This window comes from Rhineura floridana, chromosome 17, assembly GCF_030035675.1.
Source record: "Rhineura floridana isolate rRhiFlo1 chromosome 17, rRhiFlo1.hap2, whole genome shotgun sequence".
NCBI classification, from domain to species: Eukaryota; Metazoa; Chordata; class Lepidosauria; order Squamata; family Rhineuridae; genus Rhineura; species Rhineura floridana.
In genome coordinates, this window is record NC_084496.1 from 6,583,313 (window position 1) to 6,602,558 (window position 19,246).

Genomic DNA, 19,246 nt, shown 5'->3' on the forward strand with positions numbered 1-19,246 from the left:
GTCCAAGATCTTCATTCAATTGGTCCACAGCATGTCTGTAAAAATGCAATTAAAAATCACACCACATCTAGCACAGCAGATTACAATTGCCACAACAGGCAGGGAAAAAATCCTTCAGTGGTCCGCCAAGATCTTCAGCAATTTTCAAGTGGTCCGGGGGGGGGAGGAGTTTGGGACCCACTGCTCTACCTCCTAGGCAACAGCCTCAAGCCTGTAACATCATCAATGCGGATGCCCAATTTTCACTGATTCTCACTTCCTGATGTTGGTAATACCGAGTCAGTAGGGATTCCCGATGCTTTCAGAGTTTCCTGGAGCCACTAGGAAGTGATTTATCTTGTCTTATGTTAATTTTTGTAAACATTAAAAAAAGAGAAAAGCCTTCTGTTTTTGGTGATTTTAGGCCCTCGTTATGAACACATCCTTAAAAAAAAAAGTTTGTCTTTTCTGTGCAATTTCTCTTTTTCTTCATCAGGAACATAAAGAGCTGCCTTGAACTCAGTCAGACCGCTGGTACATCCAGTTCAGTATTGTCTGCACTGATTGGCAGCAGCTCTTCAGGGTTTCAGACAGGGATCTCTCTCTCTCTCTCTCTCTCTCACACACACACACACACACAGAGTGTAGGGGCAAATTCAGAAGTGCAGGGTTCCTTCATGACAGTCATGCTCCCTTCTAAGATTATAGAATAATCTGGCCAGACTTGAATACATACTGCTTTCTGCTTCTGGGTCACTATCACTGTTTGACTGTCCTTTCTCACTGCCACAGATATTGCTTGAATTACTGAATTCAGTCTCTGCATGTTTATCTCCTGCTGCAACAGGATTCACTGGCTCTTCTTCAGCAGTTACAGAACTCTCCGCAACTTGGCTTTTTGAAGTAGGAACAGCTAGCAACCTCTTTCACTCGGATTGGCTCCCATCAGCAGGAAATGACATGGAAGCAAGTTAGAAGACTCTTCTCAGTGGCTAACATGCTCCCCTTTTGGCTCGTAGGATGCTGGAAACATACGGACTCTGCTGGGACCTGGCTCCCAAAAAAGTAAGGGTTCTAAGACCCCCTGAGATCCTGCATGACTACACCCCTGCCTCTCCCAGCCCTCCACAGAGATGCCAGGGATTGACCCGAGTCTTTTTGTTTTAATTTCATGGTGGGTGGTTGTTTTTAAATCAGGTCTAAGTGAGCCGCGCCAAGGTGGAGAATAAACTGGCTTCTTTGTTTTGCCATATCTGGGCTTGGTAATACAAGTAACTTCATTTGCTCTGAGCACAAAGGAGGATTTGGACGTGTCACTGGATGAGAGCCCAGCTTAGATTGGCTCACTTAAAGGGCTCTTAGTTTTTATTGGAGAAGCCTTGCAACAACCTTTGGGCTGAGCTATACTGAGAATGAAGACTTGGGTGCGAGGTGTGCTCTTCCCACCTGTGCTCACAGACCCCGCCAAAGGACAAAGGACAAGCAAGGCTAGGAGAGAAATCTATGGCACAAGGTAACCTGGTGACAGTACAAATTGCAAAGTTTCTGGTAACTGCCATTGAAAGAAGGGTCCCAGTGATGCTCTCTTGAGTTTTAAATGGTTTTCAGTTTATCTGCTTGATTGCATTTATATGTGTTTGTACTTTGTACGCAAATTGCAATGGCTGTCGGCTGATGCACATATATACCTGGAGCAGTATGTGGGACAGGATGGTGACCCCGTCCCAAGTCACTGCAATGGGCACAGCGTATGTGCCCATTCTCCCTGTTTAACAGAGATAATCTCTCTTTTATGTTAGCTATCTCTCAAAAATCACTGACCCTATTTTGCTTGCCGGGGGGGAGCGTCACCGAATAATTGCATTTTCAGCTAATGCATTTGAATCTAAGCCATTTTGTAACAACCAAATGCAGATCCAGTATAGGAGCCTAAATATTCCATGAAAACCAGGGCTGGGGAACCTGTGGCCTTCTAGATAGTGTTGGACTCCAACCTGGATGTATCCAGCAGAACAAACAGCCATTGTGCGTGCAGTGTTTCACTGCACCCCCCAAGGTTGAAGTATGCTCATGGTCACTGCAGTCTCCCCTTCCTCCATTGATGGTCATGGGGAGGGGGGCTGAGGCATGAGCACTCTGGTGTCGGTATGGGGGGGAATTTGATTCAGTTTGCATTGAAAGGTGAACCTACCCTAATGTGCACTTTCTGAAATGATATGCGGACTGTACCACAGCCATCGTTCAGAATTCGCACTTTTCTGAATTTTGCAGTGCCGTTGTCCAGCCACATAACATGTATGAAAATAAAAATATTAGGGTAAAGTGGGCATACAAATGCATATACTAGTGAAAATAACAAACACAAGGCATTTCATTAGGGGACATCGCTGTGCAAAAATTTGCACATTTGGCAAAATTGCATACCAAATTGGAGGGATTTGCCCTGAAACTGCTGGTGACATTTCATGAGGACTACAAACAAAAATCACAAACTGATTTGGAAATGTGGAGAACTGAACTGAACAGTGGAATAATGGGAAACTGAAATCAACCAGAACTCAATTTCTGGATTTATTCCATGCTTTCCTAAAATGTAATTCTAATCAAATGTTGAAAATGCCCAAAGGCATGCCTATCAATCCAATACCTTTGTGCTCATTGGCCAGAACACCAGAAGGCTGGAACAGGTGTACTTCTTCCCGAGTAGAATACTTTCTGGATATCCCCTCCCCCACTGACATCTTCATAAGGACTAGAAACTTACTTCTTTTTCTTTAAAAAAAAATGAAAGTGCAAATTCAACAAAGAGGCTGGGATTTTTTTTTAAAAAGAGCCAAGCCTCCACTGTAACAAAACCCTTCCCACAGTTATAGCTGTGGATTATTACCAGGTTTACCTGGATAAATACTTTGTTACCTGTAGCTGTGGGGGAGCAGGGCAGATGAACGATGGCCAGGCTCACAGTTACTTTTTAATCCACTCTCCCTCTCTAGTTAATCATTTCTCTGCCTGCCTCTCCCTTCCTGAACAGGCTTCCTGCTTTGAGAAGCACAAAAGCTACGGTTCAGAAATCCACTCTCCTGGCTGCCTGGTACTTTCTCTCGCCCTGACAGCACCCATCCTACTACCCTATCGTCTTCCAGGAATTGCATTCCTGCTTTGAGAAACCTTTTTTCTTTTTGTTAAAGAAAAATGTTGCCAAAGAGGCGGAACGGCACAGAAAGAACGCAATGGCCGTTGAGTCCTTATAGGGCTTCTTTTCCTCGTTCGAGTTGAGCAAAGGCGGAGGCATCCCCCCCCCCGCCACGTTCATTGGTGAGCCACAGGTTCAAAAGGTTTCCCTGCTGGACCTCCAGGGTCCCTCCCCCTAGCAAGGCAGGCAGGCCGCGCCCATCCGCTCCAGCCTGGGCATTCCTGCTCCTCAAGGCACACCCAGGCTCAGTGCTGCACACATCTAACACTCTGTCACCAGCTCTGCCGCCTCCACACCAGGCAACGTTTCCTCTTGCCATCGTCTTCTCGGCCCTGTGTCAACGTGCTCGGCGCGGCAGGTCCTCTGCATCGGGGTCACCATGCCGACACTTGAGCTAAACCCTCGCTCCATCATCTCTCCGCTGGGGATTGTCCGCTTATTTGAGATCTTCCTCTCTTGCACGGCCTTCAGCTTGGTGGCTGTCCACCACAGCTATGATGGCGCCGAAGGAGCCTGGTCCATGTTTACCTGGTGCTTCTGTTTCACCATCTCTGTCTTCATTGTGATCGTGGAGCTCCTCGGCTTGGCCGAGTCGCTGCCTCTCTCCTGGCAGGACTTCACCTCCGCCTTCTCCATGCTGGCCGCTCTCATGGTCTTCACCACGTCAATCCTCTACCCGTCCATCTTCATATCAAAGAAGTGCCGATCCACAAAATGCAGCTACGAGGGCGCAGCCACCGCCATGTCCTGCTTGTGCTTCATTGCCTACGCCATAGAAGTGGGGTTGACCAGGGCCAAAGCTAGAGAACTCGGCAGCTTCCTTGCCACCATCCCTGGCCTCCTGAAGGTCTTTGAGATCTATGTGGCTTGCATCATCTTCTCCTTGGTGGGCGGAACGGGGGGGTACTATGCAGTGTGGCCTGGCCTCCAGAGGTGCCTAGCCGTCTACTGCATCTGCTTCATCATCACGCTGCTCATTGTCATTCTCACCATCGGGCGTTGCCTCGCCAGCCTGCCTTTCCCCTTGGAGAAAGCCCTGGTGGGCTACAACATCTGGGCTGTGGCCTTATATGTAACGGCGGTAATTGTATGGCCCATATACTCCTTCAAACTCATTACAAGACCATATCCGTGTACCATGGATAATTTTTATTGTATCCGCTGGAACAATCTGCTCGGGGTGACCTTCCTCACATTCTTCAACCTCATCGCCTACATTGTGGACCTTGTCTACTCTTCTAAGATGGTCTTGGTGACCATGCCAGCTTAACCTTCCTCATCTGGATAGGACTGAAACCATTCCGAGATGCTGTTTGGGTCTAGAATGCATAAGGCAGAGGCCACCCCAAGACCTTGTCTGGAGGCTTCATTGTTTTGTTTTTTAAAAAATCTATTTTTTATAATTTTTATTTTTGTCTTCTTCTTCCATGCCTGGATTGTGGCTCTTTTGCCGGACTCTGCTTCCTAAGGGACACAGCTCTCACCTCACCCTCCAGGGCCTCCACGATTTATATGCAGCTGTTCATGATGTCACTGCAAGTCACGCACAGAGTTTTACCAAAGCAAGGGAAAGAGTTCGGAAAAGTCTGCTCCCTGGTGCGTCTGTGTCAGTCCGTTGCTCTTTTTTTCTTTCTTTAAGGCAGCTATCCAGAGTCAAGGAAGGGAGATATTTATGGGGAGAGGGAGGAGAGTGTGGTGGAATGTAAGAATCAGGAAGGGCGGCTGGTGCAAAATCCTATCGCAGCTGAACTTGCCACCTCAGCAGGAGGAACTAGCCTTCACCTTTGCACAAGGCTGGTAATGTGTAGAAGACCATTTCCCCTGCTCACCCTGCTTCCTGGGACGATACAGCAAGGCTGTGCAGAGGCCCGAGCTACCCTGTGATGAATGCATGCTCGTCCTGAGGTAGCTTGGCCCTCTGTGTTGCTCTGCTAAGGTGGAGAAGGGCCATGGCTGAGCCAGACAGTGCTGAGCTAGATGGACCAATGGCCTGACTGAGTATAAGGCAGCTTCCTGTGAGGTTGGGCTCCTGCTTTCCAGCACATGGTTTGCAGAGAGTTGGTATTACTTTTGGACTGGATCTCTACGAGACAACTTCTTAACGTTGATCCTAGGAAATGTATAATCTAGTAACAGTGTACTGGTGCAATTGTTCTCTGTATATATCCGCTCAGAATTTCTTATGATTTCAAAGTAAACATCAGCTGCCAAAACTCACCAGTAGAGCATCTGTGTTGCATGCAAAAGGTTCCAGGTTCAATCCCCAGCATCTCCAGGTAGGGCTGGGAGACAGACCCTTGTCTACAACCCTGGAGAGCTGCTACCAGTCCGAGTAGACGATACTGAGCTAGGTGGACCCATGATCTTGATTCAGTGTAAGTGACATGAAACAGATTGAAATGAAGAATGTCAGTTTGCAATCTTTTAATTAATGTAAGTGCTTCTGTGATCTGCAGAAGGTAGATGGCATTTGAGAAATCTCCCCTTTCATTCTCACCCCATTGGAAGGGAGGGCCTGTTCTCTGCAGCAAAACAGGCATTTGATGTCTAACAAAGCAAGGACGTTTTTTTCCTTCCAAAACTATTGTTTGAATTTTATGCAGATTTAATTGGTGTTTCAAAATTCATTTGACTAATCAACCACTATTCCTTTTAAACAGAGGAGATAGCACAGGTCAGTTCAGTTAGTAAGCTAGCCAACAGAGAGCAGTGGTAGTCGTTCTTAGGGATTGAGGATAAATCTGATTCAGCTGGCGTTTAAAGGTAAACTTATCAAATTTGCACTCACCAAAATGATATGAGAACTGAAAAACACAACCCTCCTGCAAAGTGTACCCCTCTCCAAATTTTGCAGTGTCATTCACACAAGTGCTGTGTACAAAAATGCATATTCTTGGGTAAAGGATGCCTAACAATGCATCTATGAATGAAGATAGCACACGTAAATGCATTATATTATTTTAGGGGAAATTGTATGCAAATGTGTATATTTGAGAAAAAAATGTGCTGCCATACTGATGGATTTTCATGAGGATTTTTTCCCTTAATTGCAAACTGTTGTGGAAAGGTGGAGAAGGGACCTTAAGATTGGAAAACGGAGAAACTGAGAGATTCTCGCATTGACGGATTTACCCATCCCGGGTTGCACTCAGAGTAGGCCCATTGAAATGAACAGGCATGATTAACTTAAGTCCATTAGCTTCAATGAGCCTCCTCTGAGTAAAGCTTAGCTAAATACAGTCTGGGGCTGCAGCCATAAAAACATGATTTAAGGTCCTGGGTTCAATCCCCAGCGTCTCCAGGTAAGGGTGGAAAAATCCACTACCTGAAATCCTGGAGAGCTGCTGCCAGTAAGTGCAGACAACACAGAGCCAGATGGACCAATGGCTTGGCTCAGTATAAGGCATCTGCCCGTTAGGTCTTACTTTTGAGTAGACATGCATGTGATTGCACTGTAAAAGAACCTGCAGTCCAGCAACATCTGGAGGGCCACAGGGCCCATCATCCCTGACCATTGGCCATGCTGGCTGGGGCTCACGGGAGTTGGAGTCCAACAACGTTCAGAAGACCAAAGGTTCCCTGTCCCTGCTTTAGAGGGAAGGGCTATTTTTAATCTGTCAGACTGAGAGATTGTTTTTGCTTCTGGTGTGTTGCTGTTTTGGCTCTAGTGTGTCACCGTAACAGAACGGTAAATGCAAACATAAAGGACAAGCTTTCCTTTTAGCAATTAGCGGGTGTTTTTGTTTATTCAGTCGTGGGTTCATTCTTCCACGCCCTCTGACAACTCTAAAAGGGTACCTGTGTTGAGGTTTTGCCAGAAGGCAAATTGATTTAAATCGAAATCCCTTGAAACGCAGGCGATTAATCCGCTAGCAATTTATTTTATTTATTTATCGAAAAGCATGTATAAGATACCTAAATATAAGAAGTGAAGAACAGCCTGCTGGGTCAGGCCAGTGGCCCATCTAGTCCAGCATCCTGTTCTCACAGTGGCCAACCAGATGCCCATTATGGGAAGCCTGCAGACAGGACCTGAGCGCAAGAGCAGTCGCCCCTCCTGTGGCTTCCAGCAACTTGTATTCAGAAACAGGCTGCCTACTGGGAAGAAGGGCAGGATATAAATTTAATAAATAAATAAATAAACATAACCATCAGGGTTAGTAGTCATTGATAGCCTTATCTTCCATGAATTTGTCAAATCCTCTGTTAAAGCCAGATTGGCGGCCACCATTGCCTATTATTATTGTTAAAATTTGTTTGTTGCCTTCCCACAAAAGTCAAAATCAATTAAAACAAACACCACCAATAAAAACCTAAAAACACATTTATGCAGATAAAAGACAGGCCTTGCAGATCCCGCCCCACTAAAAGAGGCCACAAATACCGGAAACCCTTCAAATTAAGGGCCAAAATCCAGGGTAAAGAGGAAAGTCTTTGCTTAGCACCTAAAAATAGATAAAGGTGGTGCCAGGCGTGACTCCCTGGGGAGTTATTTCCACAAGTGGAGGGGCCGCCACTGAAAAGGCCCGTTCTCATCTTGTCACCCTCCAGACCTCCCATGGATGGGTCACATGAAGGAAAGGGATTCCAATGACAATTGCAAGGTCCAGGACAGGTCATGTGGAGAGAGGTGGCCCTTAAGGTACTGGGTTCCTGAGCCATCTAAGGCTTTATAGGTGTGTGAAGCTTTATTGTTTATTTCTTTATTTATTAGATTTATCTCCCGCCCTTCCTCCCAGTAGGAGCCCAGGGCAGCAGAAGTCCTTCCTTTTGCCTGTCCCAGTTCCTCCAACATTTAGCTTCAGTGGACGGCTCCACTGGGTTCTTGGGTTGCAACAGATGGAGAAAGCGTTTCCTCTGTCCACTTTCTCTTAAATTATGTTCTTGGTACAAATGAGCTAACCTAATTAAAGGACTGTAACTTCACCGGAGAGACAAACCGTCCCGTGTTCCCTTCCTCCGAGTGCCGCGCTGCGGGTGGATGTGCTAAGTGCTTTTTAAATAGGGCCAGAGACTTCGCCGACGTGGGCGAAGTGTGTTTGGGCATCCCAGCATCCCACTTAAATGGGGCCTAAGATCACGGGCTCTAACGCTTGACATCCATTAGAAGAAGCATGGTGCCAGAGGGAGGGGCATGCAATGAAACGACCTGGGCTGCATTTGACTGCATGCCAGTTTTTAATGCAAGTGGAAAGAGATCATTATCGCACCTGGATGGTGAGCCTTCGTGTTCTTGTACCAAGGCAGACAAGCGTCCCCATGGTTACAGGCTGTCTTCCACAAGGCTCTGCCTTTGACTAACCCAGTGATCCTTAACGGCAGGTGGAAGAGGGCCAGTTTGACGGCTTCTACCAAACACATTTGTCATGCCTGTACGCAGCTATTTTATTGACCTGTACCCGGACACAGCGCATGATTATTTGGGACATTGGGCGCAACCGTGGATCTTCTTGGAGCCTATTTTTGCAAAGGGAAATACGAAAGGAGCCTTGTCATGGATGGTGCAAGTCTTTGCCGTTTCTTAGCAAGAGATGTTGGCTACGTAGGTGAGTGCAAGTGAACAAGGTTTCCCAAGAAAGCAAACTTTGCCACCCGAAAAATCTGTCCCTGGAACAGCAATTTCCCACATAAACAACATGGATTTGCATTTGTCATCTTTATTTTTATTTTTTTTGTCACATAATTTGGCTGCTGTTGTTTTTTAGACAGTGGCCACATCCACACCATACATCGAAAGCACTCTTATACCACTTTAAACAGCCATCCCCCCCCCGCATCCTGGGAACTGTAGTTTGTTCAGGGTGCTGAGAGTTGTTAGGAAACTCCCTGTCCTCTTCACAGAGCTACAATTCCCAGTTCTCTGGGAAGACAGATGATTGTTAAACCACGCTGGGAACTGGAGCTCTGTGAAGGGAATAAGGGTCTCCTAACAACTCTCAGCAACCTTAACAAACTACAGTTCCCAGGTTTCTTTAGGGGAAGCCGTAACGGCATGGGACCGCAATACCTGGTGGAACGCCTCTCCCAATACGAACCTACCCGTACACTGCGCTCGACATCTAAGGCCCTCCTCCGAGTGCCATCCCATCGAGAAGCTCGGAAGGTGGTGACCAGAACTAGGGCCTTCTCGGTGGTGGCCCCCGAATTGTGGAATAGTCTCCCCGATGAGGTACGCCTGGCGCCGACGCTGCTATCTTTTCGGCGCCAGGTGAAAACCTTTTTATACTCCCAGGCATTTTAAAATGTATCTTAATAATTGTTTTTATCGTGTATTTTAAACAGTATCTTATTATTGTTATATTTTGATGTTGCTTGGTTGTTGTTGTTTGTTGTTTTGACTTTTGATTCTGTTATATTTACTGTATTTATATATTTTGCTTGTTTTATCTTTTATGTACACCGCCCAGAGAGCCTTTTTGGCTTAGGGCGGTATATAAATAAAATAAAATAAATAAATAAATAAATAAAGTAGCATAATACAGTAGGGCCCCACTCATACGGCCGGTTACGTTCCAGACCCCCACCTAAAAGCAAAACCCGCCAAAAAGCAGACGTCCTTCAATAAAATGGTGCCCGATGCCCGAAAAACGCTGTAAAAGCGGAACAAGCGCCGTATGAGTGGGGCCTTACTCTAATTTTAGCTGCCGAAAAGCGGGGCCCTACTGCATTGCTTTAACTGTATAGTGCAGATGAGGCTGGAATGTAGCACTTTTGTTCAAAAAAGAAAAAAGGGGAGGGGAATGCAGCATTAGCTTGGGTCCAAAAGAATAATGGCCTGTTAGGTAGAATGAGGCAACTGACGCAGGCAGCAGTTGCTGGGCACAGCACTGCCCTAGGAGTCCTCTAAATGAGGCTGCTCTGCGCCTCATAAAAGTACCCTAATGCTTTCAAGTACAGTGGAGTAAAATTCAACTGCCAGCCCAGTCGGATTCTGTATGTGGAATGAGGTGGCAGAGGGGGGTACCCTATTTTCTCCTTCTCCTCAAGAAGCCAGATGTTTGGGGCCAGCCGCCAGCCCCCAAAAGCAAACAGAAAATCCAGTGTCTTGAATGGTGTTGTGGTTAGAGTGTCAGCCTAGGGTGGGGGAAGACCCGAGTTCAAATCCTTCCTCAGTTGTGAAGCTCAGTGGATGACCTTCAGGCCAGTGATGGACTCTTCACCTAACCAACCTCGCAGGGTAGTTGTGAAAATAAAATGCAGGGTGCGGGAACCACGTACACTGCCTTCAGGTTATTGGAGGAACGGTGAAATGAAAATGTTGTCGCTAATATCTTTGTGAGAGAACAGAGCATTGCAGAACACATCATGAGCCCCCACAAGGTGAGAGACCAAGCAAATTGTGACAGATAGGCAGGGGGGTGGTAATCATGCTCGTTTATCAGGTGATTGATGCATCTCTATAGCCCCATCCACAGATGTCTTGCTTGGGAGGTGACTAGACCTCAGCGCAGTTCAGTCAGCTTAATAAGTTTCTCACATGTTTATCGCTGAATGTTTATTATACCTTTTTTTGTTTATTGATATTTGACTTGCAAACTACAGTTCTGGAATCCTGTATTGGAGAGCTGGCTGATGTTATCTGATCCATCAAAGAGCCTTTTATAGTGCCCTTTTATAGTGTCACTCACACACACACACACACACACACGTAGTGGTTAAAGTGTCAGACTAGGACCTGGGAGACCAGGGTTTGAATCCCCACACAGCCACGAAGCCCACTGGGTGACCTTGGGCCAGTCACTGCTTCTCACCCTAACCTACCTCACAGGGTTGTTGCAGGGATTAAAGGAGAAGGGGGAGAACCATCTTTCTACATCACCTTGAGCTCCTTGGAGAAAAGGTGGGAAATAAATACCATAAATAATAATAAAATAATAATTTCATTTACACTAGCAGACCAGACTGGCATTTGAATCTTACTTCAACCTTGGCAATGGTGCAACATCCTCCACTGCATCCGAGGATAGCTCAGGGATTGTCCAGGCAGCATGCAGACGGGTGCTCAGTGGGACGGGTGGGGTGGAAGGCAAGCAGCCCAACAGTAGGTGGAGCCAAGGCCAATAACAGGCGGAGCCGTAGCCCGAGCCAATGACAGGCGGAGCCAACTCATTCCAAGTTTGTCCCCCTCCTCCTCCTTCCTGCTACGTTCTACAAGGGGTAACTCTGAGGCTCAAGAAGAAATTTACAGGCGGTGCCACCCCCTGGCCTGGTTGCAAGTTAAGAAGGCAGGCAGGTGAAGGCTGGCTGAGGGGTAGATGGAGATTGGTGGGGCCCCATTTGCCCCCAACAGAGCAGCCTCCACTGTGTGCAGAGCAGGCTGTCTAGGGTTTGCAGCTCTATCCAGGGCAGGGCTGCTGCCTCACTCAGCCTAAAATTCTGCTTTGCACATATATATATACACAAGGCGTTGGCTGTGAAAAAATCTCCAAACCAAGAAGCAGTATTTATTTTAGCATCTGCCTGGCTGGCTGGCACCCCCCTGCCCACGTACAGTTCCATTTTAGGGGAAGGGCGGTAGCTCAGTGGAAGGGCATTTGCTTTGCACACAGAAGGTCCCCGGTTCAATCCCCCACATCTCCAGGTAAGGCTGGGAGAGGCTGCTGCCTGAAACCCTGAAGAGCTGCTGCCAGTCAGTGTAGACAGTACTGAGCTAGATAGACTCAGTAAGGGGGCTTCCTAGGTTCCTGTGTACATAAGCTGACTGGACTAGCAATCTTAAATTCTCTTTGGTTTAAATGAAATAGTTCTAATAGTTCAGTTCTATTTCTTAGCAGAGTATATATTTCGCAAAAGCGGAATGAGAATTAACCAGCCCACCTTCCCCTCATACAGACTAGCTGAATAAAAGAACAACAGAGACAGTCTTCTTTGGTACAAAGTATTAAGAATGTTTCCGCACAACCTTTCATATGTTCAGGGAAACATAGGCTTTAGCTTAGAGAGGAAATATAGAAGTAAGTGGTAGATTTAGTCCATGATCAGTATCATCTGGGAGAGAAAGCCTGTGGATGCTTCTCTCTCCTGTGACTTAACGGAGAATTATGCTAATAAGAGAACAGCATCTCTTAACAAAGAAGAGGAAGAGAAGAAGGGAATTAACACCTATAAGTAGGAAGTTACATCACAGTAAACAAGCATAGAGGTGTCCCCAAATTCTGGCGAGAAGGGACATCTCCCTATTAAAGGCAGGCAACCTTGCTTACCCCACCAACTTCAGCACTGGCAATGGACAATAATGACCTCCACTGCACTTCAGGGCAGCTGGGCAATGGTGGCAGAGCAGAGCCATCAAGGCTAGTAGCCACTGATAGCCTTCTCTTCCATGAATTTGTCTAATCCTCGTTTAAAGCCTTCCAAGTTGATTTCCATCACTACATCATGTGGGAGTGAATTCCATTGTGTAAGTATGCACTCTGAGGAGAAGTGTTTCCTTTTGTCTGCCCTAGACCCAGTTCTGGACACCGCACTTTAAGAAAGATGCAGACATACTGGAATGAGTTCAGAGGAGGGCAACGAGGATGATCAGGGGACTGGAATCAAAGCCCTATGAGGAGAGATGGAAAGAACTGGGCATGTTTAGCCTGGAGAAGAGAAGACTAAGGGGAGATATACTAGCACTGTTCAAGTACTTGAAAGGTTGCCACACGGAGGAGGGCCAGGATCTCTTCTTGATCATCCCGGAGTGCAGAACACAGAATAATGGGCTCAAGTTGCAGGAAGCCAGATTTTGGCTGAACATCAGGAAAAACATCCTGTTAGACAATGGAACCAATGACCTAGGGTAGTGATGGGCTCTCCAACACTGGAGGCATTCAAGAAGCAGCTGAACAACCAGCTGTTGGGAATGCCTTAAGCTGGAGCCATGCATTGAGCAGGGGGGGGTGGACTCAATGGCCTTACCGACCCCTTCCAATTCTACTAGTCTATGATTCTGTGAAATCTTCCAACATTCTGCTCCGCTGTATAGCCCAGAGACTTACAGTGCAGCATTTAATGCAGATGTGGTGGGGAGAGGGATAATTGTTTGGGACAACAAAATATAGAGGGCCACACAACAAAATTGCCAGCTTTCCAACCTGGCCCTGTAGCTGTGCTTTTAGCATCACATCAGTGTGCAGAGAATCACGTTCTGCTCCATGTTATGAAAAGCTGCACACACAAAAAATCTTGTGCTGGTGTTAAAGGCACAAGAGCAGGGCAGGGCAGCTTTTTTTTTTCTGGACAGCTGGCAACCCTGATGGCCCTGAATGCCTTCTCCTGGTGTCAGCCCGATTCCCAGAAGAGCTGCAGTCGTCATCTCTACAGGGCACTGTTCTCAGCCAAAGAGACTTCTCTCTGAATTGATGTGCAGCTATAAAAAGCGGCGCCCCCCCTTCAGAAGTCTCTATTCTGGGCTCTGTTTAGCAAGTCAAATGTTCTTTGGCTGCTAATGCGTCCTCGTTTCTCCTGGCTGCTCTGCTGAGAAATGGCATGTATTCCTTAACAGCAATCGTAACAGCTTTGGCAGGGTGTGGCAAGTGCCAGCACTAAGGCTCAACTATGTATATTCTTCTGAATGCCATCCCAGCCCTAGAAGCAAAGGCGGCTCCCCTCAATATCCAGGCACCTTTGGAGGGGATCAGAAAAAGCTTTCACCCTAGGTGCAAAGTGCCACTGAGATGGGATCTGACAGCAGAACACAGGCACCTCAGCAATGGTGGCGGCTGCCCATTGGGGCTGGTGGGGGGGTATGCAAGGAGCCCCAACAGTAGGTGGAGGTAGGGATGGAAAGATCTGATTCTGTCTGTTTTGGTTCTCAGGTTTCCAGTGTTAAATTCAGTTCTCTACATTTCTACAGCGATCTGCGATTTTTTAATAAAAAAAATCCTCATGAAAATTCTCCACCATTTCAGTGTGAATTTCTCCAAATAAACACATTTTTGCAGGCAGTTTTGACAAAGGGACACATTTTTGTAAGCCGTTACTTATCACTTCATGCCTTTTTGCATGTTATTTTCACTCAGGTATTCATTTTTATGCACACTTCCCCCTAATATATGCATTTTTGTAAATGTTTAGTTGGTGAGCTGCATCCCAAAATTCTAATAAATGCAGATTTCGAAGGATGACTGGGTTTCGGTTCTGATATTGTTTCGGAAATTGCAAATTTGATAAAATCTGCTTGAAATGCGAACTGAATTGAAATTGTCACCCGTCCCTAGGTGGAGTCCAAGCCCATGGCAGGCAGAGCCAACTGGTCCTAGTTTTGCCCCCATCCTCCTCCCTGCTGGGTTCTGCACGGGCAACACTGAGACCGAAGAGGAGGAAGAAGCTGAGAGCCAAGGCCAGACCCTAGACCGGTTGTAAGCTAAGAAGGCAGGCAGGTGGGGACTGGCTGAGGCTGATGGGACAGCACCCCATTTGCCCTAATTGACAAGCCTCCACTGCAGCTTAGCCCTTCTGCACCATCAGGGCAGGTAGCGCATGGAAGACATGCAACAGACAATAGCTGCAACTCAAAGCCAATGAGTTGTAGATAGGCTTTTATGAGCAGGGAAGGGCCAAGTTGGAGAGTCCCTGACCATGGATCATGCCTACTGGGGATGATGGGCATTGTAGTCCAACACTATCTGAGGGCCCAAGGCTGAAGAACAGTGCCAAGCCTTTCCCAATCTGGAGCATAGGGGAAACAATGGACACCAAAACCCACATGAATTTTTAGCTGTTTTTTAAAAAAAAGTATGCAAAGTGAACTGAAGTTTGGAAAAATGAGGAAGAAACTGAAATGGAAAAGAAACTGATTCGTGCATCCGTAGCATTTTTGGGTGTGTCTCTCTCTCTCCAGGGATCTATAGGGATGGAAGCATCTGTCAGCTTCAGTTCCCTGGTTCTCATTTGTCCAATCTTAAACTCAGTCCTCGGCAGCAATAAAACACTGACATTTCTTCAGCGTTCTAGTGCACATTTCTGCTAAGATTTTCATGTTATGCCTTTTTGTTTGTTATTTCCCCTCGTATATTCATTTTTATGCACATTTCCCCCTAATATAATACGAACTGGCTGGCAAAATTCAGATCAGTATGAATTACAGTGGATACCTCCAGTTCCCGTATTGTTTCAGAAAGTGCAAATGAGAATCGCCCAAAGCAATGAACCAACATCATCGAATTTCTTGCTGCCTGGTGGGGCTATGCGTGGCTTCCTTTTGCGTACCACAGACCCAGCATTTTGTACTCTACTGACTATCACGAGACTCAGGGCACAGAGTCTGTTGGGAGTTGTAGTTCAGCAACATCTGGAGGGCCACAGTTTCCCTGCACCTGATCTAAATAAATGTTACTCTTTTTTTTACACATATGAAATTGTTTTAAATTGTTTTTGTAGGTGACGTTTTTATCCAGAAATCGCTTTGAGATATTTTATGGGAAGTGATTCATAAATGGAATCAAATTAATGAAATAAGAGCACCAGATGCATTGTAACTGCCTAACCTGAATTTGCTGATATGTGAATTGAATCGCACCCGAAAATAACAGTCTGGAACTGTCCTGAATCTTTCTCTCATGCTCGCATGCACTGCAGGGATGGTTTGTGCCATTCCATGTTCAGTACCATTAACACCTTCAGCTGAAAGCTCATCTAGGTCGCAAAGACATTTGTGGCAAAATTTTGCTGTCTCAGCCTCAGTCCTCATCTTTAAAATGGGGATAAATCATTGAGATAATAGGATGTGAAGCTTTCTGGAAACTAAAAAGCTATACAGAAGTCCCAAGTTTTCTTTGCATGTCTACGATGTCTTAATCCTATTTTATAGATGAGAAAATAACAATGAGGGCTAGTAACTTACCCAAAGCAATGAACCAAGTGATACCACATGAGTGCTAGAATTTGAAACCAAACCTTCAACGCCAAAAGACAGCCCAAAATGTCTCAGATATTTTCAGGTTTGCACGTGGCCCCCAGAAAGTTGCTCAGACTGTGGCTCTCAGTCTCAGAAAAGATTCTCCACCTCTGCACTATACTATCCTGAGTTGAAGTTTCAACAAGCAGCAAGACTCCGCCCCACAAATGGAGTATCTCTTAATGATTTCATTACATGCAAGAGTTCTCTTTGACACCAGGTGGTGGATATCTGCTTCCGACTTTTCTCTGATAGCAATCTTAACAGATGCAACATTTTTCTGTCTGTGATGATTCGGTGGGGGCTGTGTGAGAGATGACAGACGATTGTGCCCAGATCCCATCCTTCATTCCCTGTCTGTCTGCAGAACAGGGCCTCTCTCTACAATAATGATCGTACATCACTGAATGCTCCATCTTGCAAAAGATTCCTCTACATAGAAAATGAGCAATTGAGGTTAGGTGGTCCCCTCTCCCGACTTTACAGAGGACTGTCTGCAATTTGAAGGGGTCCTTTATTTCTGGAGCTTGTGGGCTCCTTGGTGCCCATCAAGAGCCCCCTGCCTCTCCCCATTTTAATTTTTGCTTTTTTGTCATTTGGTTGGGGGTGGTCTGCTTTGGGGGGGTTGTCTGCTTGTCCCCCCCCCAGTTTATTTGATTGGGGGGCTATTTGTTTTTGCCAAGGGGTTCTGAGCATCAGTTTTTCTTCTGTGAAATGGGTATTTTGTGTCATGCCCACAAGTTTCTAGATTGCCAAATGTGCCCCTAGGTTAAAAAAAAAAAAAGTCAAGCAGCCCTGCTCCATATGAGGGACTATCTGGTCCAAGTCCAATTTAAACAAAAAGAACCTTAAGAAGGAGGGAGAGGGTTTTTTTGAGGGGGGGGGCTTGAAATTGCCCATCAACAGTTTTAGCCCTTGGACGGTAAACTGAGCGAGCACACGGGTCACTCTGTCAGTCTTGTTTCCCTGCTGTGTTCAGTTAGATTGCATTTCTGTTTTACATTATAGCAATTCTTTCTAAATGGGCATCAGTAAAGTGCGTGTATGCTAATTTATGCAAATAGGCACCCTTTCCTTTCTCTCTCTCTCTCTTTAATGATGCTGTAACTCCATGACAGAGCATCTGTCTTGCACGCAGAAGGTCCCAGGTGCAATCACTGCCGGCACCTCCAGATAGAGCTGAGGGAGAACCCATCTGAAATCCTACACAGTCACTGTCAGTCGGTGTGGAAAACACCCAGCTAGATGGCCCAATGATCTCACTCACCATGAGGCAGCATCTTAGGATGCATTCCCTCTCATTTTGGCAAGGTGCAATGGACCACCCTCTTTCATGGAAAAGGGTTCCACCCAACCCTTCGCCTTGACATGCTAGCTTTTCTATTGCAGGGAGAGGGGCAACTCTTTTTCAACTACGGAAGAGCATGCCAACCTGGGCACCAGCACCACACTTGCAGTCCAAAGGGGCACAGCCCAGACACAGGTGGACCATCTCCATGACGATCAGGAACCCAAAATGCACTTCCTTCACCATTCCACACATGGAAAAACAAAAGCCTGCTCTCTTTTCTCGCGCCACCCCTGCAGTCTCAGCCGTTGTAAGGGAAAGAACGGTCAGTAACCTGGGCCTTGAGAGCCAGTTGCTTCTGAACTCAGATTGATTTTATTGGGATCTGATAGCGGGTTTTTAATTTTTTTAAAATTCTTCTGTTCTAGTACATTCCCAAGGCCTGTTACCTTTTGCCCTCCCTCCTGATGAGTTCCACATGCAGCAACTCACTCCTCGAAATTAAGTATTTCACACTTGGCAGGCACGCCAACAACACTCTGCTTCTCTCCCCGTTGCAAATCCTCTCTAGCTCAGGCAGATGCCCCCTCCCTTTGCCCAAGGTGTCAGAATTCCCTAAGCAGCCTGGCGGGTCTTTGTAAATAGATTTGTACCAACGGTGCTTTTCCACGAAAGCTTTGGAACGGCGTTCTGCAAAGGCTCCGATTCCTTTTGCCTCCTCGTGCACTGTCAAGACAAGAGGCAGATGAGGAACTGCATGTGCCCGATCCTGTCCAGACCAGGGCCAACTTCCCGCGAGGTTTGCACTAGGCAACATCAGAGGTTAATTGCACGGGTTCGTACTTCCTCACCAGACAGCAACCTGCCCCTCTTGGCGAATTCCACTTTCTGGATATTGTCAGACGAAAGGTAGCACCTTTGTGAAACAAGCACTTGCTCCCCTGTCCAAGATGAACAAAAATACCCCTTTCACCATTCCCCCCCCCGATTTTGCACATATCTGCCATAGACCATTTTTTCCTGCAGACTATTGGTATTTTGCTGCAGCAGCGGCTGATGGCTCCAATGCCGGCAGGGCAGTGAATCCGCTCCAGGTTTTAATCTCAACTTTCAAGGAAGTCTCCAAGATGCTCAGCACGACCTGAATGCTCCAATGAATGGGGAGGGGGGGGGAAATACTGCATGTGTGAGCAGAACAGAAAGCTCTGACAGTGTGGCATTTGCCCTGTGGTGGGATTATCCCCACTTGGCACACATCGCTTGCTGCAGGAGCCATCAAATGAAAAACATTAGGAAGCCACCTTCTGGTGAGTCAGACCTTCTAGCTCAGTGGATGAGCACCGGCACTGCATGCAGAAAGCCCCAGGTTCAACCCCTGGAATCTCCAAGCAGGGCCAGGAAGTCTCCAGGCAAAAACCCTGGAGAGCTACTGTCAACCAGTGCAGGGCTGATACTGAGCTAGATGACTCAGTGGCCTGACTGTCTGAGAGTGGCGAAATTGAGAATGGAGAGACTGAGTGAGCCCTTATGTGTGTTTCGATCTTTTCTAAAGATGACACGTTCCCTGCAAATTAGTCAGACAGAGACTTTAAGCTTTAAAATAAGAAATAACTATTTTATTCTGGAAGTACATACTTGATAGGAAAGAGTTCTACATCTAGCTAACTAGCTAAGTTGGAGATGCAAACCCTAAGAGAAGATGTCTGCTCTCCCTCTCAAGAGAAAGAAAAAGAAGGAAAGAGACTGGAAGATGTGGCCAACATCCTATGCATATCAGTCCAGCAGGAAAGGAGAGTCAGCAGGAGATCAAAGGAGAGGTATTAGTCTAGCAATCAGGAGGTATCCTCTCTAGCTACCCTTTTGAACCCCATGCAGCCTCAACCCACAAGTTGGCGTTGAACCACAT

The 19,246-nt window shown here is 46.5% G+C and overlaps 1 protein-coding gene across 1 annotated transcript; it reads left to right on the top strand.

The window, feature by feature from the left end:
- The first annotated feature begins 3,350 nt into the window (after positions 1-3,350).
- LOC133371733 (myeloid-associated differentiation marker-like) lies at positions 3,351-6,974 on the top strand. The gene has a single exon (XM_061599454.1). It carries the CDS (start codon positions 3,552-3,554, stop codon positions 4,440-4,442), a length of 891 nt encoding a protein of 296 aa, XP_061455438.1. The 5' UTR covers positions 3,351-3,551; the 3' UTR covers positions 4,443-6,974.
- The last annotated feature ends 12,272 nt before the right edge of the window (positions 6,975-19,246 follow it).

Excerpts from the sequence above, each read along its gene's own strand:
- LOC133371733 (XM_061599454.1), top strand. The coding sequence starts at position 3,552 with ATGCCGACACTTGAGCTAAACCCTCGCTCCATCATCTCTCCGCTGGGG.